We start from the raw sequence: 21,089 nt of genomic DNA, 5'->3' as shown, positions 1-21,089 counted from the left end.
TGACCCATATTAAGAGATTCATTGCACGGAATCGGCTTATGTGACTGTGGGGCTAGGCAGGTCTGACGTCCTCCAGACAGGCAGTTGTCGGGCAGGCGGGAGACTCTCGGGCACAGGATCTCTTGTCCCCAAGCAGAATTTCTTTTCCTGGGAATCCTCCGTTCTGCTCTAAAGGCCTTTCAACCGACTGAGTCAAGCCCACCCAGATAATTGAGAATTATCTCAACTGATTAGAGATGTCAGTTACATGTACAAAATACCTTCAGGGCAACAGTAGCTGGGGTTTGACTGATGGGGGACTCTGGTCCAGCCAAGTTCATGGAAAAAACTAGCCATCCCAGCATTTGATCCCCACCCTAGCCCTGTGAGGTGGGGGCCATTTTGCACATCCTCTAGAGAGGGACAAGGAACCTGCCTGATTGAACACAGGTGGAGGAGCTGGGAGCCGGGGCTCGGACACCCTCACCACCCCCACTCTGCCTCAGGCAGTGAGTGTCTTCAGCTGCTGTTACTAACACCCAGCACAGTTCCAGGAACCTGATAGCATCAGGAAAAGGGAAAGTGTATTACAAAGTGGGTGACCTTGGCTGACCTTTTGCGGGGAGGAAGCCAGTGAAGAGGGTAAGGAGTTATTCTTCCAAAAAAATGTATTGAGAGCCCTACTGTGTGTGAGGCATGGAGGGCATAGCACCCATCAAGGCAGACAAAGTCCCTGCCCTCAGGGAGCTTAGAGTCCCATGGGGGAGGAAGACACTAAGCCAATGGACAAGAATAAATAAATGGGATACATGACAAGTAAGGGGTGGTAAGGAAAACCGTGGGTGCCCCTGGCCAAGGGGCCAAAGGTGGCAGTGGAAAGCCTCTCTGAGGAGGTGAAGGTCTTAGAAGAGAATCTAGGCAGAGGGCAGAGATGAGCAAAGGTCTAGGGGCTGAGTTACCAGTGTGTTTGCAGAGAGGAAAAAAGTCAATGCAAGAATTCTCCAGGAGGAAGCTGCAGTTCCCATAGGATCCAACTGAGAGCCCCTTGAGAACCCACAAACACAAGGTGTGGGCCACTTCCCACACCACCTGTTCTGATTTTAACTACCAGCTTTTCGCTTTAGTGAGTTCCTCATTTTCAAAGAGGCTTAGCAGGAACAAGTTATGAAGGGGAACAAAAGAGAAAAGCAAGACCCCTGCCTCATCCCACTCCCGAGAGACAACCACGGTCCCTGGCTCCTGTGTTTCCTCCCAGAGGGGCGGTTCCTCAAGGGAGCAACATTGCCCCTCCCTGGAGACACTCTGGGTTGTCCTGACCATTATGGGTGGCAGGAAGAGAGCTCCTTACACCTAGGGCTTGAGTCCTGGGTGCTGTTCAATATCTTACAATGCCCAGCACCTAATGAACACCGAGTAATAACACAGCCTGTTCTAGCCCTGGGACAGCTCCTCCAGAAAGGTTCTTTTTTTTCTTTTTTTTTTTTAAGATTTTATTTGACAGAGGCACAGGAGAGAGGGAACACAAGCAGAAGGATTGGAAGAGGGTGAAGCAGGTCTCCAAGCAGGAAGCCCAATGCGATGTGGGGCTTGATCCCAGGACTCCTGGGATCATGACCTGAGCAGAAGGCAGCCGCTTAACGACTGAGCTGCCCAGGCACCCCTCCAGTAAGGTTCTTAAACACACTTCCTGATAAGGATGATACTTACAGAGGTGTGCACAGGATTAGGGCTTCCAGGATCCAGCTACAGAAGGAAAGGACTCCTTCCAGATTCTGCTGGTTCCTGGGGAAACCAGGGGGAGAAATGTGCCCCTGGGGCTTCACTGAGAACCAGGGCTGGGGCAGAGGAGCCACCCGACAGGAACCGAGGAGGGCAGCGGGCAGGGAGGACAACATTCTCCAGCCATCCTCCAGTGTTCAGTCTGTGCCTCACTTTGGCCAAACCCACCATCAGATCCAAGGGCGGAGGAGCTTGTTGGTGTGATCAGCAGAGGTCAGCCTCCCAGGCATGTGTCAGGGAAGTGGAGGATGGTGGAGGGATGCAATGAGAGGCTGAGTAATGGTCTCCAAAGATATCAGATCCTAATGCCTGGAACCCATGAATGCTACCTTACAAAGGGAAAATGGTCTTTTCAGATATGATTAAATGAAGGATCCTGAGGTGAGGGGTTTATCCTGGATGACCCAAGTGGGCGCTAAATACAATCACAATACCCTTATATGAAGGGCAGAGCTTGGAGCCACGCAGCCACAAGCCAAGGAATGCAGGTGGCAACCCAGAGCAGACAGGTAGGGAACAGATTCTCCCCTGTCCCACTCCAGAAGCCTCCCTAGGGAGCATGGCCCTGTAGACATTGTGCTTTTGGCCCATGGAAATTGGTGTTGGACTGCTGGCCTCCACAACTGGGAGGGAACAATGTGTGTGGTTTTAAGCTACCCTGTTTTTGGTAATTTGTTACAGCAGCCACAGGAAGCCCGGGCAGATGGGGATGGTGATAAAGGGAGAGATAGCAGCACTGCAGAAACCATGAGAGCTCTCCCTCCTGGCTGGGTGCTGGGATGGGTGCTGTTCCAATGTCAGGAAACTCCCTTCATGCTCTAGCAACTCCAGGAGCAGGAATTATTATTTCCCTCAGTTTTTTGGATGTTGAAACGAAGATACAAAAGTATTAAGTAACTTGCCCTACCAAGCATTTTCTTTTTTAATTTGAACAGGGAAAATTTAATATAAGGAATTATTAACTTTAACAGGTAATATTCTATAAAGGGGTAAGGGAGTACCATAGGATTCAGGCCCAAGGAAGGAATGAACTTGGAAAGGAACCTCCCCACCAAGGCTGGGGTGCAGCCCACACTGTAAGATATGTGGTTGTGGATCCCTGCACGGTGGGGAAGTTGGCTGGCTTGCCCAGACCAGAGCTGGTCCACAGATGCTAAGTAAGCAGAGAACACCCTCCCAAGCACTGGCAGGGTGAGGCTGGAAAGACAGCTCCTAGGACATATCGGGAAGACATCAGTTGGGAAAACACTGAAAGTTGATGAGATGCCATCCACACGGGAACCACTGAAGCCTGGTGGAAGTGAGCTCATGTGTCACCGGTGACCACTAAATAAGAGCAAGAGGAATCCCGGGGAAAAGTCAGAACAAGGGAGAACCCCTGTTCCTTCTGCAGTGTCCTTCAGGCTCTCTCTACTGACAAAGCTTAGCAGCCCACTCACTGCAAAGGGAGACTATTTAAAGGTTCCAGCCCTATTCTTGACAAGCAGGTAGCAAAGGGTGGCTTTGGAGCATAGAGGCAATAGCGAAGTAGTTTGATTATCTGTTCATCGTGCCAGGTCTGGGAGGGATGGGATATTCTTTTTATGTGATTATCAGATATCGTGTGTGTGTGTGTGTGTGTGTGTGAAGTGCCTGTTCAAGTCTTTTTGCCAAGTTTAAAAAATTAGTTGTCTCTTGTTGATTTGTAGTAGTTCTTTATATATTCTGGCTACTAGTTCATCGTCAGATACACATATGACAGATATCTTCAGCCATGTCTAAAGCTTTGGGAAATTAGTTCTCTGTGTCTCTATTTCCTCATCCATGAAATAAAGACAAAACACACCTTATAAGGATGTCATGAAGCTTCAAGGAGGTAATATCAAAAAAGTGCTCAGAGAGCGCCTGGGTGGCTCAGTGGGTTAAGCCTCTGCCTTCAGCTCAGGTCATGATCTCAGGGTCCTGGGATCGAGTCCTGCATTAGCTCTCTGCTAATGCTCTCTGCTCTCTGCTCTGCTTCCTCCTCTCTCTCTCTCTCTCTGCCTGCCTCTCTGCCTACTTGTGATCTCTCTCTGTCAAATAAATAAATAAAATCTTTTTTTAAAAAAAAGTGCTCAGAAAGATGCCGGCACATAGTACACACACACGTGTTGCCATCAGCCCTGGCATGGGCCAATCCAAGAAGAGGAATCCCATCCTCATCCTAAGTTTGGATGGTCCTGAGTTCAAGGGGAGCAATAAATGATCTTTGCCAGGGCCATAGCAGATTCTGTACAGTGGTGTATTGATGAAATGACCCTCCAAAATAAAGGTCTGATTTGTAATGTTTGCTAGTTGCCATGGTATAAATACTCACTTCACAGCCAGTTTCAAACTAACAACGGTTTAACATCCAGTTTGCAAAATTACTGGCAATCTAGCCGTCAGTACTCCGGAACCAGTGCAAGCCATCTGCAGTATCCCCCTGGGTCCTGTACCACCTGGTGGGGTTAACTTGGGTGGATCTCTTCCTCTCTGTGGATCTTCATCCCCTTGTCTGTCTAAATGGGACAAGTCCTCCAACTCATCCCTGCAGTACTGATTTAGTGAGTACCTTCTATGTGTCAGTCACTGGGTTTGGCTCTGGGGACGCAGACCTGAGCAAAAGCAGAGAAGACCCTCCCTAGCGAAGATATTCTGAAGGTAGTGGTCGTGGGTGGGTTGGGTAATGACTGAAAATAAACAGCAAGTGCATGAAATAAGGGAATCATAAGAGCTATGGACAAAATAAAGCAGGTATCCCAGCTCTTGTATTGGGAGGGGGTTTACTTTGGTTAGCATGATTGACAAAGTCTTCTTAAAGGTGACATCTGGTATGGGGCACCTGGATGGCTCAGTCAGTTAAGCATCTACTTTTAGGTCATGATCTCAGGATCCTGGAATTTAGCCCAGCATTGGGCTCCCTGTTCAGCTGGGAGTCTGCTTCTCCCTCTTCCTCTGCCCCTCTTGCCGCTTGTGCTCTCTCTCTCCCTGAAATAAAATCTTTAAAAAATAAAGGTGACACTTGATAAAGAGTTTGGTGCCAACGTGGTGGGAAGAGCATTCCAGCAGAGGGAACAGCCAGTGCAAGCACCTGTGGCTGCCACAAGTTGGGCTTGTTTGAGGAACAGAATGAAGGCCAGAGCAGCTGGAGCTGAGTGAATGTTTGAGGTGGGGGAGGGGCATCGGCTGGTTTATGTGTTCAGTGGTTGTGGATCTGAAGGTGGAGGGTGGACCGGGACACTGGCTGCTGTAGTCAGAGCAGTCCTACAGGGGGCAATGGTGGCAGCTCAGACCAGTGAGATTACCCAGGACAGGGAGGGGTGGACAGAGTAGAGACCCATTTTAAAAGCAGAGCAGGCTGCTCTTGCAGACGTACTGGGTTGGGGGGAGGCGGGGGAGGATGGATGTGTTTGTGAAGTACAACAGCCCCTGTGGGGAGGACTTCAGAAGCTCCTGCCTGGAAGCACCTGCCAGGACATGGTGGAAGCTGAGACTTATGTTGCTTCAGAGGCCAATGCAGGGGACAGGGACAGGGACACCTCACCTGGCAGGCCCGGAGGGAGGACCTTACTAAGTGACGTAGGAAAGACGTTAAGGCTTGAAGTGATGGCCAAGAAAGAATTCTTGAGACATCTTTGGTGCAAAAAAGTAGTTTTATTAAAGCACAGGGACAGGACCCATGGGCAGAAAGAGCTCCACTGGGGTCATGAGGACTGGCCCGTTACATACGTTCAATTTGGGAGCCAGTTAGGGATAGTGTAAGGCTCCCAGGTATTTTGGAAATGAGGTTTCCGGGATCCTGAAGGGGGTTAGCTATTGTTAGGAAAAGGTCATTTATTTATTACTGTTTAATAAAAACTAGGTCATGAGACCCTTCAGATGTATGCAGGTGGGTCATATGTTTGGAGGAGCTTGTCAACATGTCTCTTGAGGGGGTGGAGATAAAGGAAGCTTCCAAAGGAATTTTTATATGTCAAAGTAGACTTACAGGATCCTGGGGCCCGGGCTAAGATTGCCTTTTGCCCTTAGCAGAGTATCAACATCAAGGCAGCTGAGTTCCTAGAGGAATGTCACTCTGCCCCATTCAAGGACTTGTCAATGGGCTGCAGACAGTAAGGAAACTTAATACACTTTCTTCTGCCTCTGTTTCCCACATCACCTAGTAAGTGTGTGCCTGGTGGGACCAGGAGGAAAGAACTAACCACGGGTTTTTGGGATGCTGGGCAGAGCCAGCAATTTCCCAAGGATCTCTTCTGTTTCCAATAACCTTGGGAAATAGAAATGATTCCCTCTTGCAAGGCAGGCACAGAGGTTCTGGGAAGAGATGAGACTTGTCTAAGGTCACACAGCCAAGTAAGTGAAAGAATGGGGAGTCTAGATTTTCTGCACCTCACCATCTCCTCCCCACTCCCACGACCAGGTCCCCACTCCCACGACCAGGTCCCCACTCCTGCCCCATTCCCTCTGTTATCCTGAGGAGGAGGACTGGAGTAAAGAGAGAAAAGGGAATTTACCCCAAAAGTCAATGTTATTCCTGAAAGTAGAGAAACTGAACCGTGTCCCACAAGAAGAACTGTGCCCACAAGAAAAGGAACTGGGATCCTAGAATCCTGGGTCTGAGAGAAGAGGGGCTGGGGGCTGGACTCCCGGGTCTGAGGGAGGAGGAGCTGGGACTGGACTCCTGAGTCTGAGGGAGGAGGGGCTGGGGGTCTGGACTCCTGGGTCTAAAGAAAGAGGGGCTGGGGGCCCGGACTCTTGGGTCTGAGGGAGGAGGGGCTGGGGTCCTGAACTCCTGGGTCTGTGGGAGGAAGGGCTTGGGGACCAGACTCCTGGGTCTGAGGGAGGATGATATCGGGACCTGAAGCAGAAAGGAGGTGGGCTCAAGAAGAATCCCCGACCCGGGGTTCTGGGGATTCGAGATGGGAAGACGTGGGGACGCCCGGGGCGGGAGGGGGTAGGGGCCGGGCCGCAGTAACAAAGGCCTCTCCCTCCAACAAGCAACCCCCCCTCGGCCCCGCCTCCCCGGCCCCCCGCCTCCCCTGATTGGTCGGCCTTCCTGCCCGTCAGCACCGCCCCCCTCCCCGGGTCTGCAGCAGCTCCGGCCGCCTCGTCGCGCCCCCCCAGCCCCCTCCCCCCGCCCCCGCCGCCCCCCGGGCCGGTGCAGCCGCAGGCGGGGTCCCCCTCCCCCTCCCCCTCTCCCCCCGGCCTTGCGCGCCCCGGACCGGCCCCCCCTTTCCCCTCCCCCTTCGCGCCGCCGCTGCCGCGATGCCCCCCCCTGCGCCCGGGGCCCGGCTCCGGCTTCTCGCCGCCGCCGCCCTGGCCGGCCTGGCCGTCATCAGCCGAGGTACCGCAGCGTCGGGGGCGGGGGGGCTCGGCCTGGACGCCGGGGTCCCGAGCGGGGATTGGGGGTGGGGGGCTGCATCCCAGGCGGGGAAGAGGAGGCCCCCCGAACGCTGAGGTCTGGGCCCGGGGGCGGGGGCTGCACCCCCTGGCTGGGAAGGGGACTCCCAGATTCGTGCCCCGGGGGCAGGGTTCCGCGTCCCGGGGCTGAAGCCTGGGCCTAGGGGCGGAGGTCGGCTTCTCCCGGCCGGCGAGAGGGTCGCGGACACCTGATCCCGGCCTGGGGGCGGGAGTCTGCGGCTCCTGATCAGGGAGAGGGATCAAACGCTAAAGTAAGGGTGCTTGGGCAGGCTCTCTGAACTGAGTTGGGGTGTGGAGGGGAAGGGGATGCCCCGTCGGGGGTCTTCATCTCTGAGTGAAGACAGTCCCTGAGGGGGTCCTGGCCTGAGGGCTGGGGTGGGCATTTCTGGGCAAAGGTGGGGGGATGGTGTCTTCCCAGGGTCTGTAAAAGAAGGTGGCAGGGGTATCCACAGACCTTCCCAGGGCCAGGAAAAGAAGAGGGGCTCTGGCCTCCCAGCCGGGTCATCGAGGTGGGGAGAAAGTGCCGGCGTTTGGGAGGTTGCAGTTATGTAGGGGATGGAGCTGGTGATCCAGGAAGTTGGGGCGCTGGGCTGGGGACTCAGACGCAGGAAGCTCTGGCTGAGTAGCAGGGTTCAGAGGGGGGCCTGAGGATGAGAGAGGGGCAGATTGGGAAGGGAGGGAAGGGAAGGGTTGACCTGGGGTCAGTGGGTTAATCTCAGCCCTGCTGAAAGTGGGGAGGAGTGGGGCTGGGGGCTGGTGTGTGGAGTGGGGAGGGGCGAGCTGGGCGGTCTCTGGAGAGGATGTGGGTGGCTGCTGGGACCCTGTGGCTCCCCAGGGGGCTGGCAGCCAGGGATGGTCCAGGATGTGCCCCTGCGGAGAGGAGGCCGGAGCAAGAAGGCGGGAGGCAGGGATCAGGGTTAACTCAGAGCTTCTGGAGGATTCCCCCAGGCCCTGCCTTGAACCAAGGATCACAGTCAGGGACACGCAGTCAGGGACAACCTAGAGACCTCAACAGTCTCAAGGAGGCAGCCACTCTCAGTCTCCCACCCACACACACCAGGTCTCGCACAGAGCTGCGCCTGCAGACACCCACAGTCACACAAACCGGGCCCCGCACGCAGGACCCCCCAGCCCCAGGGCCTCAGCTGACTGGAGCCTCAGTGGGTTGGAGCAGGTTCGAATGTTCCTCCAGCCTGACCTGTCTGAATCACCGTCTGACGCTCTGTCTGCGTCTCTCTGCCTCTGTCACTCGTCTTTTTAGGTCATTTCCAGAGGCTCCCTAACTCTGGGGGACATCCTTCTTGTCTCTGTCTCTGGGTGTCTGTTTCTCCATCCTTGCTGTCCTCAGTACAATTTCACATCTGCCCTCCCTGCCTTGGGCCCTGCTTCTCATCGTCACACACACGCACCTGTCTCTTCCCGGCCCCCTCGTTCCTCGATCCTTTCACTCCTGGAAAAATCACGTCCCATCTCAGTCACTGACACCTCCCATTTTTTGTCCTTGTCCTTTCCTTGTCCCTTGTCTTCTCCTTTCTGTGCTCCTCATAACCTCATGACCCCCATCCTTCTTCCCCTCTCCCTTCACCACCCCTTCTTTTCCTTCAGTCTCAAGATAACTTCCCACTTTCTACTTTGAATCTTCCAGATCCCAGAAATTGCTGTTGTACACACATCCTGGGCTGGGAGCTTCTTGGAGCCAGGAGGCAGTCTGTGACCTAGGACCAAGTCCTCTCCCACTGCCAGGCCTTGGGTTCCCCATCAGAGACTGGGGGGCAAGAGGCGTTGGGGGGTGGTCTGAGACAGATCTAAGTGGCAGCAAGCAGCCCCACCCACTAACAGCTGGGGCGCTCTGAGAAAAAGCTGGGTGTGGGGGGAGGCATACACAAAATTGCATTTCCTCTCCTCACCAATTCATTTGCTCTTTTTCACATTCCAGAAGGAATGCATGCAAGTGAGCACACACATACATCCTCTACAAGTATGTACTAGAGCAAACCCCACCTTGTCCTGGCCCCGCCCCTCCGACACGCACTCCCTGCACTCTTGAGAAAGCCCAGGTCACGGCTTCCCTCACTCGAAGTCAGACACGCAGAGTTGAACACATGTTAGGTGTTGGTTTGTTGGCTGATGTTTTCCCTGAGACAGAAACAAAATAAGCCCATTTCTCCGCAACTGGCTTTTTTTTTTTCCCCACTTAACTTAAGCTCCCCGGCATCCAGAGATATGGTTCTATCTTTAGTTTCTTTTCTAAATTCTTTATGCCAACACTCACACTCACACATACATATATTCACTTCCAGCCGGTGAGGGGTGCTGGACGGAGTAGGGCAGGCAGAACGGGGCGTGCTGGCCACTGTCCATGGTCCTCTGGGCACCCGGTCTATCCGGACTGGATATTTGAGCACAGAGTCTCTGTTCTGGGCTCTGGGGATGTGTATATACGTGACAGTGAGCAAGCCAGATGAAGTCAAGGAGCCCTCAATCTTAGTGGGATGGAGAGAGATCAAAACCTAAAAACAAGCAAATAAGTAAACAGGTAATCTCAGAGAGTGACGAAGGGTAGTGTAAAGAAATTAAGAGTGATTTCAGGGATGACCATGGGAGCTCTGGTGGTTGAGAGAGCTCTGTCTGAGCTGCAGGGAGCAGAGTTCAGAGAGAAGTCGGCCTTTAAAAGATCCCAAGGGAACAGTGGAGGCAAAGGTCCTGCGGTGGGAACCAGCAGAAAGGAGCAGCCAACATATAATGGAAAGTTCCAGGGTTCTTGGCTCAGGGAGTCCAGACATCTGTCCTGGGAAGGCCCCTACACTTGGAGGTCAGCAGAGAGGAAGGGAGATCTGGGGGTTCCAGCCCCTTCTCACCAGCTCTTCCCTGCCAGAGCCACACCCCCTCCCAATGCATCCCCCACCCCTCCCTGGGTCCAGCCTCACTTCTGCTACAGCTCCCTGAGTGACCGCCACAAGTCACCCAACCTTGTGGACCTTGGCTTCCCATCAGTGGGTTCCAGAACTGTGGAATGCAAGCTTCCCCCCACTGGAGAGTCCCAGCTTCACCAAAGTTCCCCCTTTGAGGGGTAGCAGGAGGTGCTTATCTCCAACCAGAGGCCCTCCATCTGTTAGAAATCTCTTTCTCACTTAAGGGGAGGAAACTCACCTACATGTGACCTTCATCGCTTGACTTATCAAGGGGTATGAAGGCTACTAGTGCAGACTGGCAGAGACCCGAGTGGTCCTTCCAGTCACCACTGGCCCCCCCAGACCAGCTGGAGCACCTGCCGCACCATCATCCCATCAGCCAGCACACGTGGGGGCTGTGGGCAGGCACTCAGCTAGCAGGCTCTGCATTGAACCTGTTGCTTGGGTGACCTCTTGTCATCCTCCCCACCACCCGCAGCGCCATGCAGGAGGCACAATGATCATCCCCACTTACACAGGGGGAAACTTGAGTCCCAGGGAGGTGAAGGAATTTGTGCAAGTAACTGGCGGTGCGGGGGCTCGAACCCCGGCAGCCCGGGTACCCAGTCTGTTCTTTCAGTGGCCCGGTTATGTGGGCGTGGTGGTGTCAGAGCAGATACTGACAGGGTAACCAGACATGAGTCGCCGACTCAACTCTGGTGGGTGCAGGGCACAGAGCAACGGGTCCTCCCCCCCCACCCCCGGGGGACTGACACCGAACCATGAATAGCAATAGATGTTTCTTAAAAAAGAAGGTGCTGTTAAGAACAGTTAGCATTTATTGGACCATTCCTGCATGCTAAGCGCTGAGCTAAACATTTTGCTTGCATGTTCTCATGGAATGCCCCACAAAACCCTCAGAGGGAATGACTGTTGGTTTTTTTTTCCTTTTTATAGATGGGGAAACTGAGGCTCAGACTGTCTAGGGCTCACCCAGACAGGAAATGGTGGGGCAGACATTCGTTCTCTTAGCACAGATTCCTCCCGGCTTTCTTATCCAGTCTCTCAGGACCATTCATTCTTCCTGCAAACACTTCCCTGTTCTGAGCTAAACCCAGCTCTGGGGTCACAGCCAAGATTCGGGCTGGGGAGGTACCCCTGAACACTGTCCCAGCTGAGTCAGAGGGTATCCAGTAGAAAGGGTTGAGACTCTCTGTCTTGAGCAGTCAGGGAGGCCCTCCTGGAGGAGGGGGCATTTGAGTTTGGGTCTTGAAGGATGAATAGCAGTTCAAGAGTTGGAGACACATGCTGTACGTATCTCTTTACATTTACTCTTTCAACAGGTATTTCCCAAGGCCTTCCAGGGTCAGGCCATATGCTCGGAGATGCTGAGGATACAGACCTGAGTTAGACCCAGGCTCTGCCCTCAAGAAACTTCTAGTCTGAAGGGGGAAACAGACAACAGATGGCCACCATGGTGTGATGTGAGCTTTAATGGAGGTAGTCCAGGCACTGTGGGAATACAGACCAGGCTTAGAGGGGGTAAGGAGGGCTTCCCAGAATTAAGGGAGAGTTTTCCAAGCAGAATTCCTAAAGAGTGGATCTCATGTGCACCGGCTTATTTATTTTTACACTAAACATCTTCCGAGGCCTCCTGTGGGCCAGGCCCAGAGCCAGCAATGCCGGAACCCTGGAGGTGGATCAGACCCAGGCCTCTCCCTGAGGGGCTCCCATCTGGTGAGGGATGCAGGCTCAGATAGGATCCGGGGTGAACAGGACCGACACAGAGGGAAGAGCAGTGCTCAGGGACTGAGTGGGTGTGGAATGACTAACCCAACCCCTACCTCCACTTACCAAAGCCCAGGAAAGAGAAGGGACTTGCTCAAGGTCACACAGCAGGGAGGAGGGTCCTGATCCTGGAATCTGGGAATTGTGTGAGATAGGCATGCAGACTCATGACACAGGGACCAAGAATCCAAGACCTGCCTGAGACATGGATTCCTTCATCTCTTATCTCCTGGGACTGTCCTCAGCTGAGCCTGGAGCTGGGCATGCTGGGGACACAGATGGTCTGAGCCAGGCTCTGCCCTGCAGGAGCAGGTGGGGGAAGCAGATGACTCGGATCCAGGGTCCCCTGGGAGCAGGGCAGGAGCTCATATGCGCTGTCTCTCCTAGGAGAGGCCTCGTTATAATAGACCCTTGGAGAAGGAGAAGCATTTTTGTCATAAGTGGTGGGACAGAGGGACCAGGAGAAAAGTGGGGAATGTGAAGCTGGGTCACACACACGCGCTAGGGGAGACAAAGCAGGAGAGTGACTCCAGGGTCTCGGACCCAGGTTGAGGGGGGCTGAGTTTTGTCCTGGGGGCAGTAGGGAGCCACGGGAGCAGCGGAGGCAGCTCTGAATGTTAGGAAGATCCCTCTGGAAGGAGTGTGTGTCTGTATTTCTGTCTGCCAGGACACAGGATTGAGGTCCGCCTGTGTCTGCGGGCCTTGCTCGCGCCAGCGGCAGCTGGTGTAGCCCAGGGCTTAACTCGGGAGCCCTGGGCCCCTGAAGCCTGGGGGACCTTGGACAGCTCCGTCTTCACCGCTAGGCCTCCTGTAACCTTGGACAGTGGCTGTCACCGGAGGAGGAGGGGGGATTTTGCCCCCTACGGGGCATCATCGGGCAATGTCCAGAAGCAGTTGTGATCATCACCACTGTGAAGGGGGGGAGCTACTGGCATCCAATGGGTAGATCCCAGGGATAGCGGTATGGAGTCCCCACAGTCCCTGGTGGGGACAAGACAGTCCCCACAGGGGAGAAGCATCCGGCCTCAAACGTCAGTGGGGCCCAAGTGGAGAAGCCCGGGTCTGGGAGTGTGTGAGCAGGAGTATGACAGGTCCTGTGGCATATGTGTGTGCGGAGGTGTGTGTGTGTGATCTGATCGTCGGTGACAGCGTGACTGCCTGCACCCGATTCTTGGCCCAGGGTGGCTCCTTTGTATTTGAGAGGCTGTGACAGGGTAACCGTTTCCTCGCACACTGTAGCTTTCTGCACGACTTTCCAGAGTGCAGGGGCGGGGGGTGGTGAGCATGGCCCTTCGGCTGGTAGTGTCAGCGTGAGTGATGAGGCTAGTGTGTATGTGTGTGTGTGTGAGAGAGAGAGAGAGGGAGCGAGAGAGCCAGCAATGGCCCCCCAGATGGGGCTGTAACCGGTTGCATTAGACAACCCCACCTGCGTGTGGGGCTGTTGGTGTCAGTGCGAGAGTGTGGGTCTGTCTGTGTACAGTGGGGTGACCTTCTGCTGGGCATGGGTCCCGGGCTGTGTGTCAGCAGGAGTGTGTGTACCCTGGGCCCTCGAGCAGGCCCCATTGCCCTCTGGATGTTGGAGTGTCAGACTGTTTCCTGGCCCAGTCTGGGCTCTGGGTGTCTTCCCTGGGCCCCGGTGATGTGTCTGTCTCCGTGCATGTCTGTCTACCGGCCGTCTCCTGCTGTGACCAGGGCTGTGTGTGGCCTTGTCCACTCTGCACAGCTCGGGTGCAGGCAGGCCCCTTCCCTGCATCCAGAAGTGACTCTGGTCACGGTGAGGGGCTGCAGGGCCCACCCCAAACCCCAGGACCTGGGGAGCCCTCCACACTGGCTCTGCCCCAGCCCAGTCCTGAGGGGCTGCTGATGGAGAGGGCCCATGGGAGTCATTGGGGCGGCACGGGCAATTAATTCATTAGATTAATTAGCTCCTCATGCGAGGGCGGGGGCAGGGCAGCCCCATGCCGAGCCCTCCTTCCCCAGGCATCCAAGGTCATCCAGCCTCCTCTCCCCCGCCCGGTGTGGCTCCATCCGCCTCCGCCTCTGTGTGCCCAGCCCCCACTCCCTGGCCCTGGTCCAGCCCACTGGCCACGGTCCACAGACATGAATAGGTGGGGGTGTGGGCTCTGCCGGGCGATGGTGCCCATGAGCTGTGCTGGAGGGTGCGGGCTGGCGTGGGTGTGTGCCCACAGGTGTGCCCCGTAAGCACGGGCAGGCGGGTGTGTCTGAGTCGCGTCCTTGTGGCTGTGCACAGGGCCCAAGGGCGAATCTGTGCATCCGCGATAGCTGCGTGTCTGAGTGGAGACACGCACGCGCCTGTGCTTGGGAGCACGTGTTCGCATTTCTGTGTCCGTAGGTCTGCATACACGTGTGGGTGACTGTGTATTTCCCTGTGTTTCTGAATTGCTATGCGTACATGGATCTGTGTGTGTGTGCACCATGAGCCTGAATGTGTAGGTGCCTGTGTACGTGTACATCTGTGTGTCTGTATGTGCACCTGTGTGAGTCTATATATGGCTCCGTGTGTCCTTGAACTTTGAGCGTGTGTGTGTGTGTGTACACTGTGAATATGTGAGCATCTGTGTGGACAGGTGTGTGCATGTCTGCATACACATTTATGCGATTGTGTATCTGCGTATGTACATGGGTGTGCCTCTGGGCATGGCCTCTGTGAATATGTGTACGTGTGTGTGTGCACGTGCGTGTCTGTGTGCCGTGATTAGGATGTGGTCTCAGTGTCTTTGGAGGCATGTAGGCCTGTGTGTCCCAGTCTGTCTGAGTCAGCGCGAGCTTGCGGAAAGGGACAGGCTGCGTGTGTTTGCTCCGAGTGCGTCTGCAGCGCGTCTCTGGAAACATCGATGACTGTGTTTGCCATGGGGTGTGGGAAATGTCTGTGGGTGCAGACGTGTCTAGTCCCCGTTGAGCTATCCCTCCTGTCCACAGGGCTGCTGTCCCAGAGCCTGGAGTTCAGCTCTCCCGCGGACAACTACACAGTGTGCGAAGGTGACAACGCCACCCTCAGGTACCTCTGATCTCAGGGACTCTGAAATCACCCAGTCCTGCTCTGTCGCCTTCCTCAGAAGACAATCCTGACTTGCACGGACAGCCTGGTCCCTGTCAGTCAGGAGAGGTGGTTAGGGGCATGGACACTGGGCCTGGTGGTTCTGTGCCTGGGCCTCAGTGTCCCCATCCGTGAAATGGGTGGAGGGATGATAACCACTATGAGGGCTGCCATGGGGATTCAAGATTTTGTACACACATTCCAAGTTCGGAGAGCACGGCACACTGTGACCACTTAACAAATGGGAGCCAGGCTTATTCCCCCGGCTCAGTGCTGCTCCCTACACTGGGTCTGCCCTCGCTCTGGGTCTCTGTCCCCCTCTCCCTGGGTCTCTCTCCCTCATCTCTGCATCTCTGCCTATCTCTCCCAGAGTGCTCCAGATACTTTTCTAGTCTCTAGCACACAATATTCACTCAGTAACCATCAGCTACCTTCCGTTGCACACTTGGGTTCAAACTCGAGACTCACTTTACCCACCTGTAAAGTGGGCCCAGTCACTTCTCCCACACAGGGCTTCAGTGGGAACTGGTGATGCAGTGAGCCTTCCTCTCCCCACCTCTGAGCCTCTACGATGGCGGAACCTGGAGGGCCTTCTGGGGTGGGGGAGAGAAGAACCCTCCACCCTTGTCCTCCCTGAAGCTGCTTCATTGACGAGCATGTGACCCGTGTGGCCTGGCTGAACCGCTCCAACATCCTGTACGCGGGCAATGACCGCTGGACCAGTGACCCACGGGTGCGGCTGCTCATTAACACGCCCGAGGAGTTCTCCATCCTCATCACCCAGGTGGGGCTCGGCGACGAGGGCCTCTACACCTGCTCCTTCCAGACCCGCCACCAGCCGTACACCACTCAGGTCTACCTCATCGTCCACGGTGAGCCCTCGGCTGGGCCTTGGGTGGCAGAGGGGACGGAGGGCACAGGGGAGAGGGAATCTTCACATCCTTGCCAATTGTCTGATCCCCGATCCTGGGGATACATGGTGTGGGAGGCAGACACACACCCTGCCCTCGCAGATTTCAGCCAAGCGGAAGGAGGGACAGCCACCCAGAAAGTGACCTCTCAGCATGACAGCTTCTAGGGCAGGAGAGCTGCAGGGGTGAGGGGATGCTCAGGGAAGACCGGCTCCCCTCAACTCTGTTTACTGAGCACCTACTATGTGCTGGCATTGCTCTAGGCGTGGGGGTTGGAGAAGGAGCCAAGCGGGTTCTCCCTGCCCTTTTGAAGCTGACTTTCTAAGGAGGCGGCTTCCCAGACATAACATCTGAGCTGAGACCTTCAGCTGGGGGCAGTGCTGAAGGAGTCGGGGGAAAAAATGAGTCGGGTGTGCAGAGCAGGTCCCGTGTGGCTAGATGCCCCAGAATTCAGAGGAAAGGTGGGCAGGAGACAGAGAGATCAACAGGGGAGCTCAGGAGGGCAGGGAGCAGTTGGGGAGACAGGGACCCAGAGACAGAGACAGCCCAGGGGGCCCATGACAAGCCCCGACTCAGAAGCCAGACCACCCAGCTGCTGAGGAACCCTGAGCAAGCCGGGCGGCCTCGGACTCCTCATCTGTAAAATGGGATGGCTCTGTCATGCATCAGATCCAAGACATGGTCAGCTGGAAGGGGCATCTTTATTTTATGCTCTGCCAAAAAAGGAAAGAGAAATAACTCCGCCAATTAAACTCCGGCATCCTATGTTGGCAGGCCCTCCTGATTGGAATAAGGTTCCAGTGGGTGGGAGAAACAGCCATATGTGTTAGAATTGATGACTATAACGGCATCTACCCCAGGGGGTAGCAGGGTGGTGAAGGTTTAATGAACTAATTTGTGTAAAACACTGAGAACCGTGTTACCATGCCAGAAGCACCATATGAGTATTTGTTATAGAAATAAATTGTCTCAAATAAGAATAATAACAATTAATAAATAAAAGTAGACAGAGATAAGGTGGGAGGAGTTTCGACCAGAAGGCAGAGAAACCAAGTTGGGATGAAGAGGGAGAGAGAAAGAGAGACAGAGACTGCAAACGAACAGGAAAGAGAGACCAGCAGTTAGACAAGGAGCCAGACCCAGAGTCAAGGGAGCAACACAGAGGAATCCTCAGAAAGATGGAGAGAATGTTGGCTGAACCCCTGGGTCTAAGGGAGGAGGGTCTAGGGGCCAGGGCTCTTGGGTCCTTGGAGGCCATATTCGGCCTCTCGCTGACCTCTCCCCTTCTGGCCTGCAGTCCCTGCCCGCATCGTGAACATCTCCTCGCCTGTGACAGTGAACGAGGGGGGCAGTGTGAACCTGCTTTGCCTGGCCGTGGGACGGCCGGAGCCCACAGTCACCTGGAGGCAGCTCCGAGGTGAGGACCCCACCCTGGCCCAAAACCCCTGTCCCTACTCCGCAATCTGGGCCCCTCGATCCCCCTTATCCCTAGCTAGATTCCCAGACTCCCCCTTTCTTCCATCCCTCCTTCCCCCAAACCTTGTCAAGACCTGCTTTCCCCCTTCCCCACTGACCCTGTTATGTCGCCAGCAGCCCCCAGAGCCTCAGAGCCTTCAGCACCTGCAGGGCTAAACCACTGTCTCTAATTCACTTGCTGGACCCAAGCCTGCTCCCTGTCCCCACCCCAGTAGCCCTGGTGTCTTCCCCACCGGCTAACTTAATTCTGGGTCCTCAGTCCCTACCACTAACCCTAAGTCAGGTTATAACCAGTGGCCCCTGCCTCTGTTCCCATCTCCTGGTCATTTCACTACATCTCCTCTGCCAGATGCTCTAGCCCAGCCGTTCTCAGGCTGTGGTCCCCAGACCAGCAGCATCGGCATCACCGGGAGCTTGCCAGAAATACCCCTTCTGGACCCATTGCAGGCCGAATTAGAATCTCCCTCACCCACCGCCACCACCACCAGTCTGTTTTAACAAGCGCCTCAAGTGATTCTGGTGATGGAGCTGAGAACCACTACTCTAGGCTCCCCCCCAAAACATAGCCCCATGGTACCTGAACATGATATGCAGCACCTCATGTGCCTGGATCTCCACCCCCACCCCCCAGATCCCTAGAGCCTCAGTCACTGGGTCTTTAGAGAGCAATGGTGCCAATCACTCTATCCCCGAGACCCCAGAACCCAATAACTCAGTCTCAGATCCTGGATCCTTTCGCACCAGGTCATCTGAGCCCCACAGTCCTGGGCTTGAGATCCTGGATCCCTAGATGCCCTTTGTCCCAAAGGGTCTTCCGAGCCTGGTGATGTGTCATGAGCCCCGAGATGTCTGAATTACTGATCCCAATTACTTGATCCTGATTCCCTGAACCCAAGAATAAGCTCCCAGAACTCTGGACCACCCCCTCCTTGGTTCTGTATTATCTGGATCTTTTTGAGCTCCAAGATCCTGGGATCCCCCCCACTGGGTTCTGTGAGCCTCGTGATCTTAATGGTGAACTCCCAGATCCCTGGATCGGTTGCATCCCCAAATTCTAGGACTCTCCGCATTGGGTTCTAGTTACCAGGATCCTGACCCTCATTCCTTGCCCCACCCCTAGCAGGAGATCTCAGGCGGGGATCCACACCCCTGCCGCAAACCCCTGCAAACCCCTCCTGGCTCACACTGACCCGGGCACTCCAGGCCCTGCGGTGCCTGCCCCGCTGATGTGTGTCCGTGTTGTGCCCGTGTTGTCCCGTGTTAAGTGTTTGTGTCCGGCCCCGCCCCCTCCCATTCCCTCCCCGCACAGACGGCTTCACCTCGGAGGGCGAGATCCTGGAGATTTCTGACATCCAGCGAGGCCAGGCCGGGGAATATGAGTGTGTGACTCACAACGGCGTCAACTCGGTGCCTGACAGCCGCCGCGTGCTGGTCACAGTCAACTGTGAGCCCCCTTGGCACTGCTCATGAAAGGGGGGCAGGCCCTGGGTCCCTGGGGAGGAGCACGGGAAGTGCCTGGGAAGGAGGGAGGAGGGGCATGGGGACAGAACCCCTTAGACCTCACCTCGCTAGGAGAATTCACTGACTCTTGCCCCTGGCCAGATCCTCCAACCATCACGGATGTGACCAGTGCCCGCACGGCCCTGGGCCGGGCTGCCCTCCTACGCTGTGAAGCCATGGCCGTGCCCCCTGCGGACTTCCAGTGGTACAAGGATGACAGACTGTGAGGACAGCACCCTGGAGTGCGCTGCGGGCTGGGGGTGGGGGTGGGGGGAAGGTAGCCAAGCCCTAGATCCCGAGAACTGGGGATCCAGCTTCTAGGGGATGGGGTCCTCTGGGCCCCAGGGAGGTCTCGGGGAGCTTACTGAAACCTTGGGCCCCACGATATGAATTTGGAAACTTGTCTCTTCCGGCTGTTCAGGGAAGTTTGGGGGTCGATGCTCACGATATGGCGAGGAAGCTTCAGAGGACCATTGGGGTTGAGGTCCAGCAGGGTCTGGGAGAATGTAGAGATTGGGGGCACACACTGGGAGAGTCCAGTGACCCTGAGGGGTAGGGGTGCCTGGAGAGGGGTGCCTGTGCGAGTGGTCCGGGGACCCATGGGGAGCTAGAGCCCGAAGCTAGGGGTCTTTGAGGTAGGGGGCAGAATGAGGGGTTTCTGGGAAATCGGGGACGATGAGAGTCAGGGGGGTGGAGTGGGATCTGCACCCCGAGGGGGTCCCACGCCAGGGTCCCACGGCCCGATCCCTGACCCAGATCCCCGGCAGGCTGATCAGCGGTGCAGCCGAGGGCCTGAAGGTGCAGACGGAGCGCACCCGCTCGATGCTTCTCTTCGCCAACGTGAGCGCCCGGCATTACGGCAACTACACGTGTCGCGCCGCCAACCGGCTGGGAACGTCCAGCGCTTCCATGCGCCTCCTGCGTGCGTCCGATCGGGAGGGGCGGGGTCGGGCGGGGGGCGAGGCCGGGACTGCCCCCAGACTGACCGCGAACTTGGGAAAGTGACCCCAGCTGAGACCCAAGCAACGTGACTGAGAGACGCATCCCTTCAGTGGATGTCGATTCATTGAGGGCCCACTAGGGGGCGGAACTGAGACTCGAATGGTAAGAAGCAGCCAGCCCCGCGGAGATCTGCGGGAAGAGCTTTGCAGGCGGAGGGAAGGCTGTAGGTACGCAAAGGCACAGCAAGAAGGCTAGCGTGACCTGAGCAGAGTGATCACCGTGGAGCCTCAGGCTAAAGAGGGAAGGAGAGGCAAAGTCTCATGGGCCATGGAGAGTATTTTGGATTTTATTCTATTGCGGGGTGAGGCCCCTGGAGGCTGCTAAGCAAGGGACTGACCAAGGGGTTGACGGTTCTAGAGAGTCACTGACCTATGTTTGAGGAATAGCCTGTAGGGGGCGCAAGATGAAGGCCGAGGGACCAGGGAAGGGGCGACCGCGGTAACCCAGGCCAGGAGCGGTGGCGCAAAGTCGCTGTGGCGGGGAGATGTTTCGAAGGCAGAGGGAAGCAGGAAGTGGAGTCGAGGCAATCGCAGGGGTTGGCTCGAGTAGACGGGTGAAGGGGAACGTAGTAGTAAAGTATTGAAGTGGGGGCCGTAGCCAGTCTAGGGAGACAAGCCAAGGGTCCCGTGTCCGGCGCGCTGACTGCCAGATGCTTCGTAGCCGTACTGGATAGTATCCGTACTGGATGGACCTCCACGACGTGAAGATCTGAGAAAGACGGGGGCTGAGAGAGAGAGGGACTGAGCGGCAGAGAGAAGCCATGTTCGGCGAGATGCTGAGACTCAGATCAGAGTGGGAGAGCAGGCACACTGAGCAAAGGCCCCAAGAAAGCCCCTAGAGAGGGAGGCTCAAAGACACCCTCAGAGACAGGGCGGACACAGGGAACAGCGAGACACACACGGGGTCTCCCCTTCCCAGGCCACCCCCGTGACGCTCTCTCCTTCCCCAGGCCCAGGATCCCTGGAGAACTCAGCCCCGAGGCCCCCGGGGCCCCTGACCCTCCTCTCCGCCCTGGGCTGGCTGTGGTGGAGGATGTAGGAAGAACCCAATGCAGCTCGCCTCCCCCTGCACGGGGCCTGAGGCCGGGAGCGAGAGAGAAAGGGAGAGCAAGCGCCGTGGGTCTCGAGGGGGCGGAAGAGCTCTCTGCCACCGAGGAGGAAGAAGAGAGGAGGAGGAGGAGGAAGAGGAGGAAAGCTCTTTAGAGAACCCATCACTGTGAGGGATAACGCAAAATTATGCATCTTTCTACAGCCATTTTCGCCACCGTTCACGTTTCCGACTGTG

At 55.9% G+C, this 21,089-nt stretch overlaps 1 protein-coding gene across 1 annotated transcript; it reads left to right on the top strand.

The window, feature by feature from the left end:
• The first annotated feature begins 7,023 nt into the window (after positions 1 to 7,023).
• Positions 7,024 to 20,853, top strand: LOC111160754 (IgLON family member 5). Its single transcript, XM_022524086.1, has 8 exons — positions 7,024 to 7,102; positions 14,799 to 14,877; positions 15,556 to 15,788; positions 17,125 to 17,244; positions 18,613 to 18,747; positions 18,906 to 19,026; positions 19,571 to 19,725; positions 20,755 to 20,853. The coding sequence occupies exons 1-8, from the start codon at positions 7,024 to 7,026 to the stop codon at positions 20,841 to 20,843; spliced, it is 1,011 nt and encodes a 336-aa protein (XP_022379794.1). The 3' UTR covers positions 20,844 to 20,853.
• Positions 20,854 to 21,089: the final 236 nt, after the last annotated feature.

This window comes from Enhydra lutris, unplaced genomic scaffold (genome assembly GCF_002288905.1).
Source record: "Enhydra lutris kenyoni isolate GAN:26980312 unplaced genomic scaffold, ASM228890v2 scaffoldscaffold77, whole genome shotgun sequence".
Taxonomy (NCBI): Eukaryota; Metazoa; Chordata; class Mammalia; order Carnivora; family Mustelidae; genus Enhydra; species Enhydra lutris.
The sequence above is the reverse complement of the archived record's forward strand: the minus strand, read 5'-3'. Positions and strand labels throughout refer to the sequence as shown.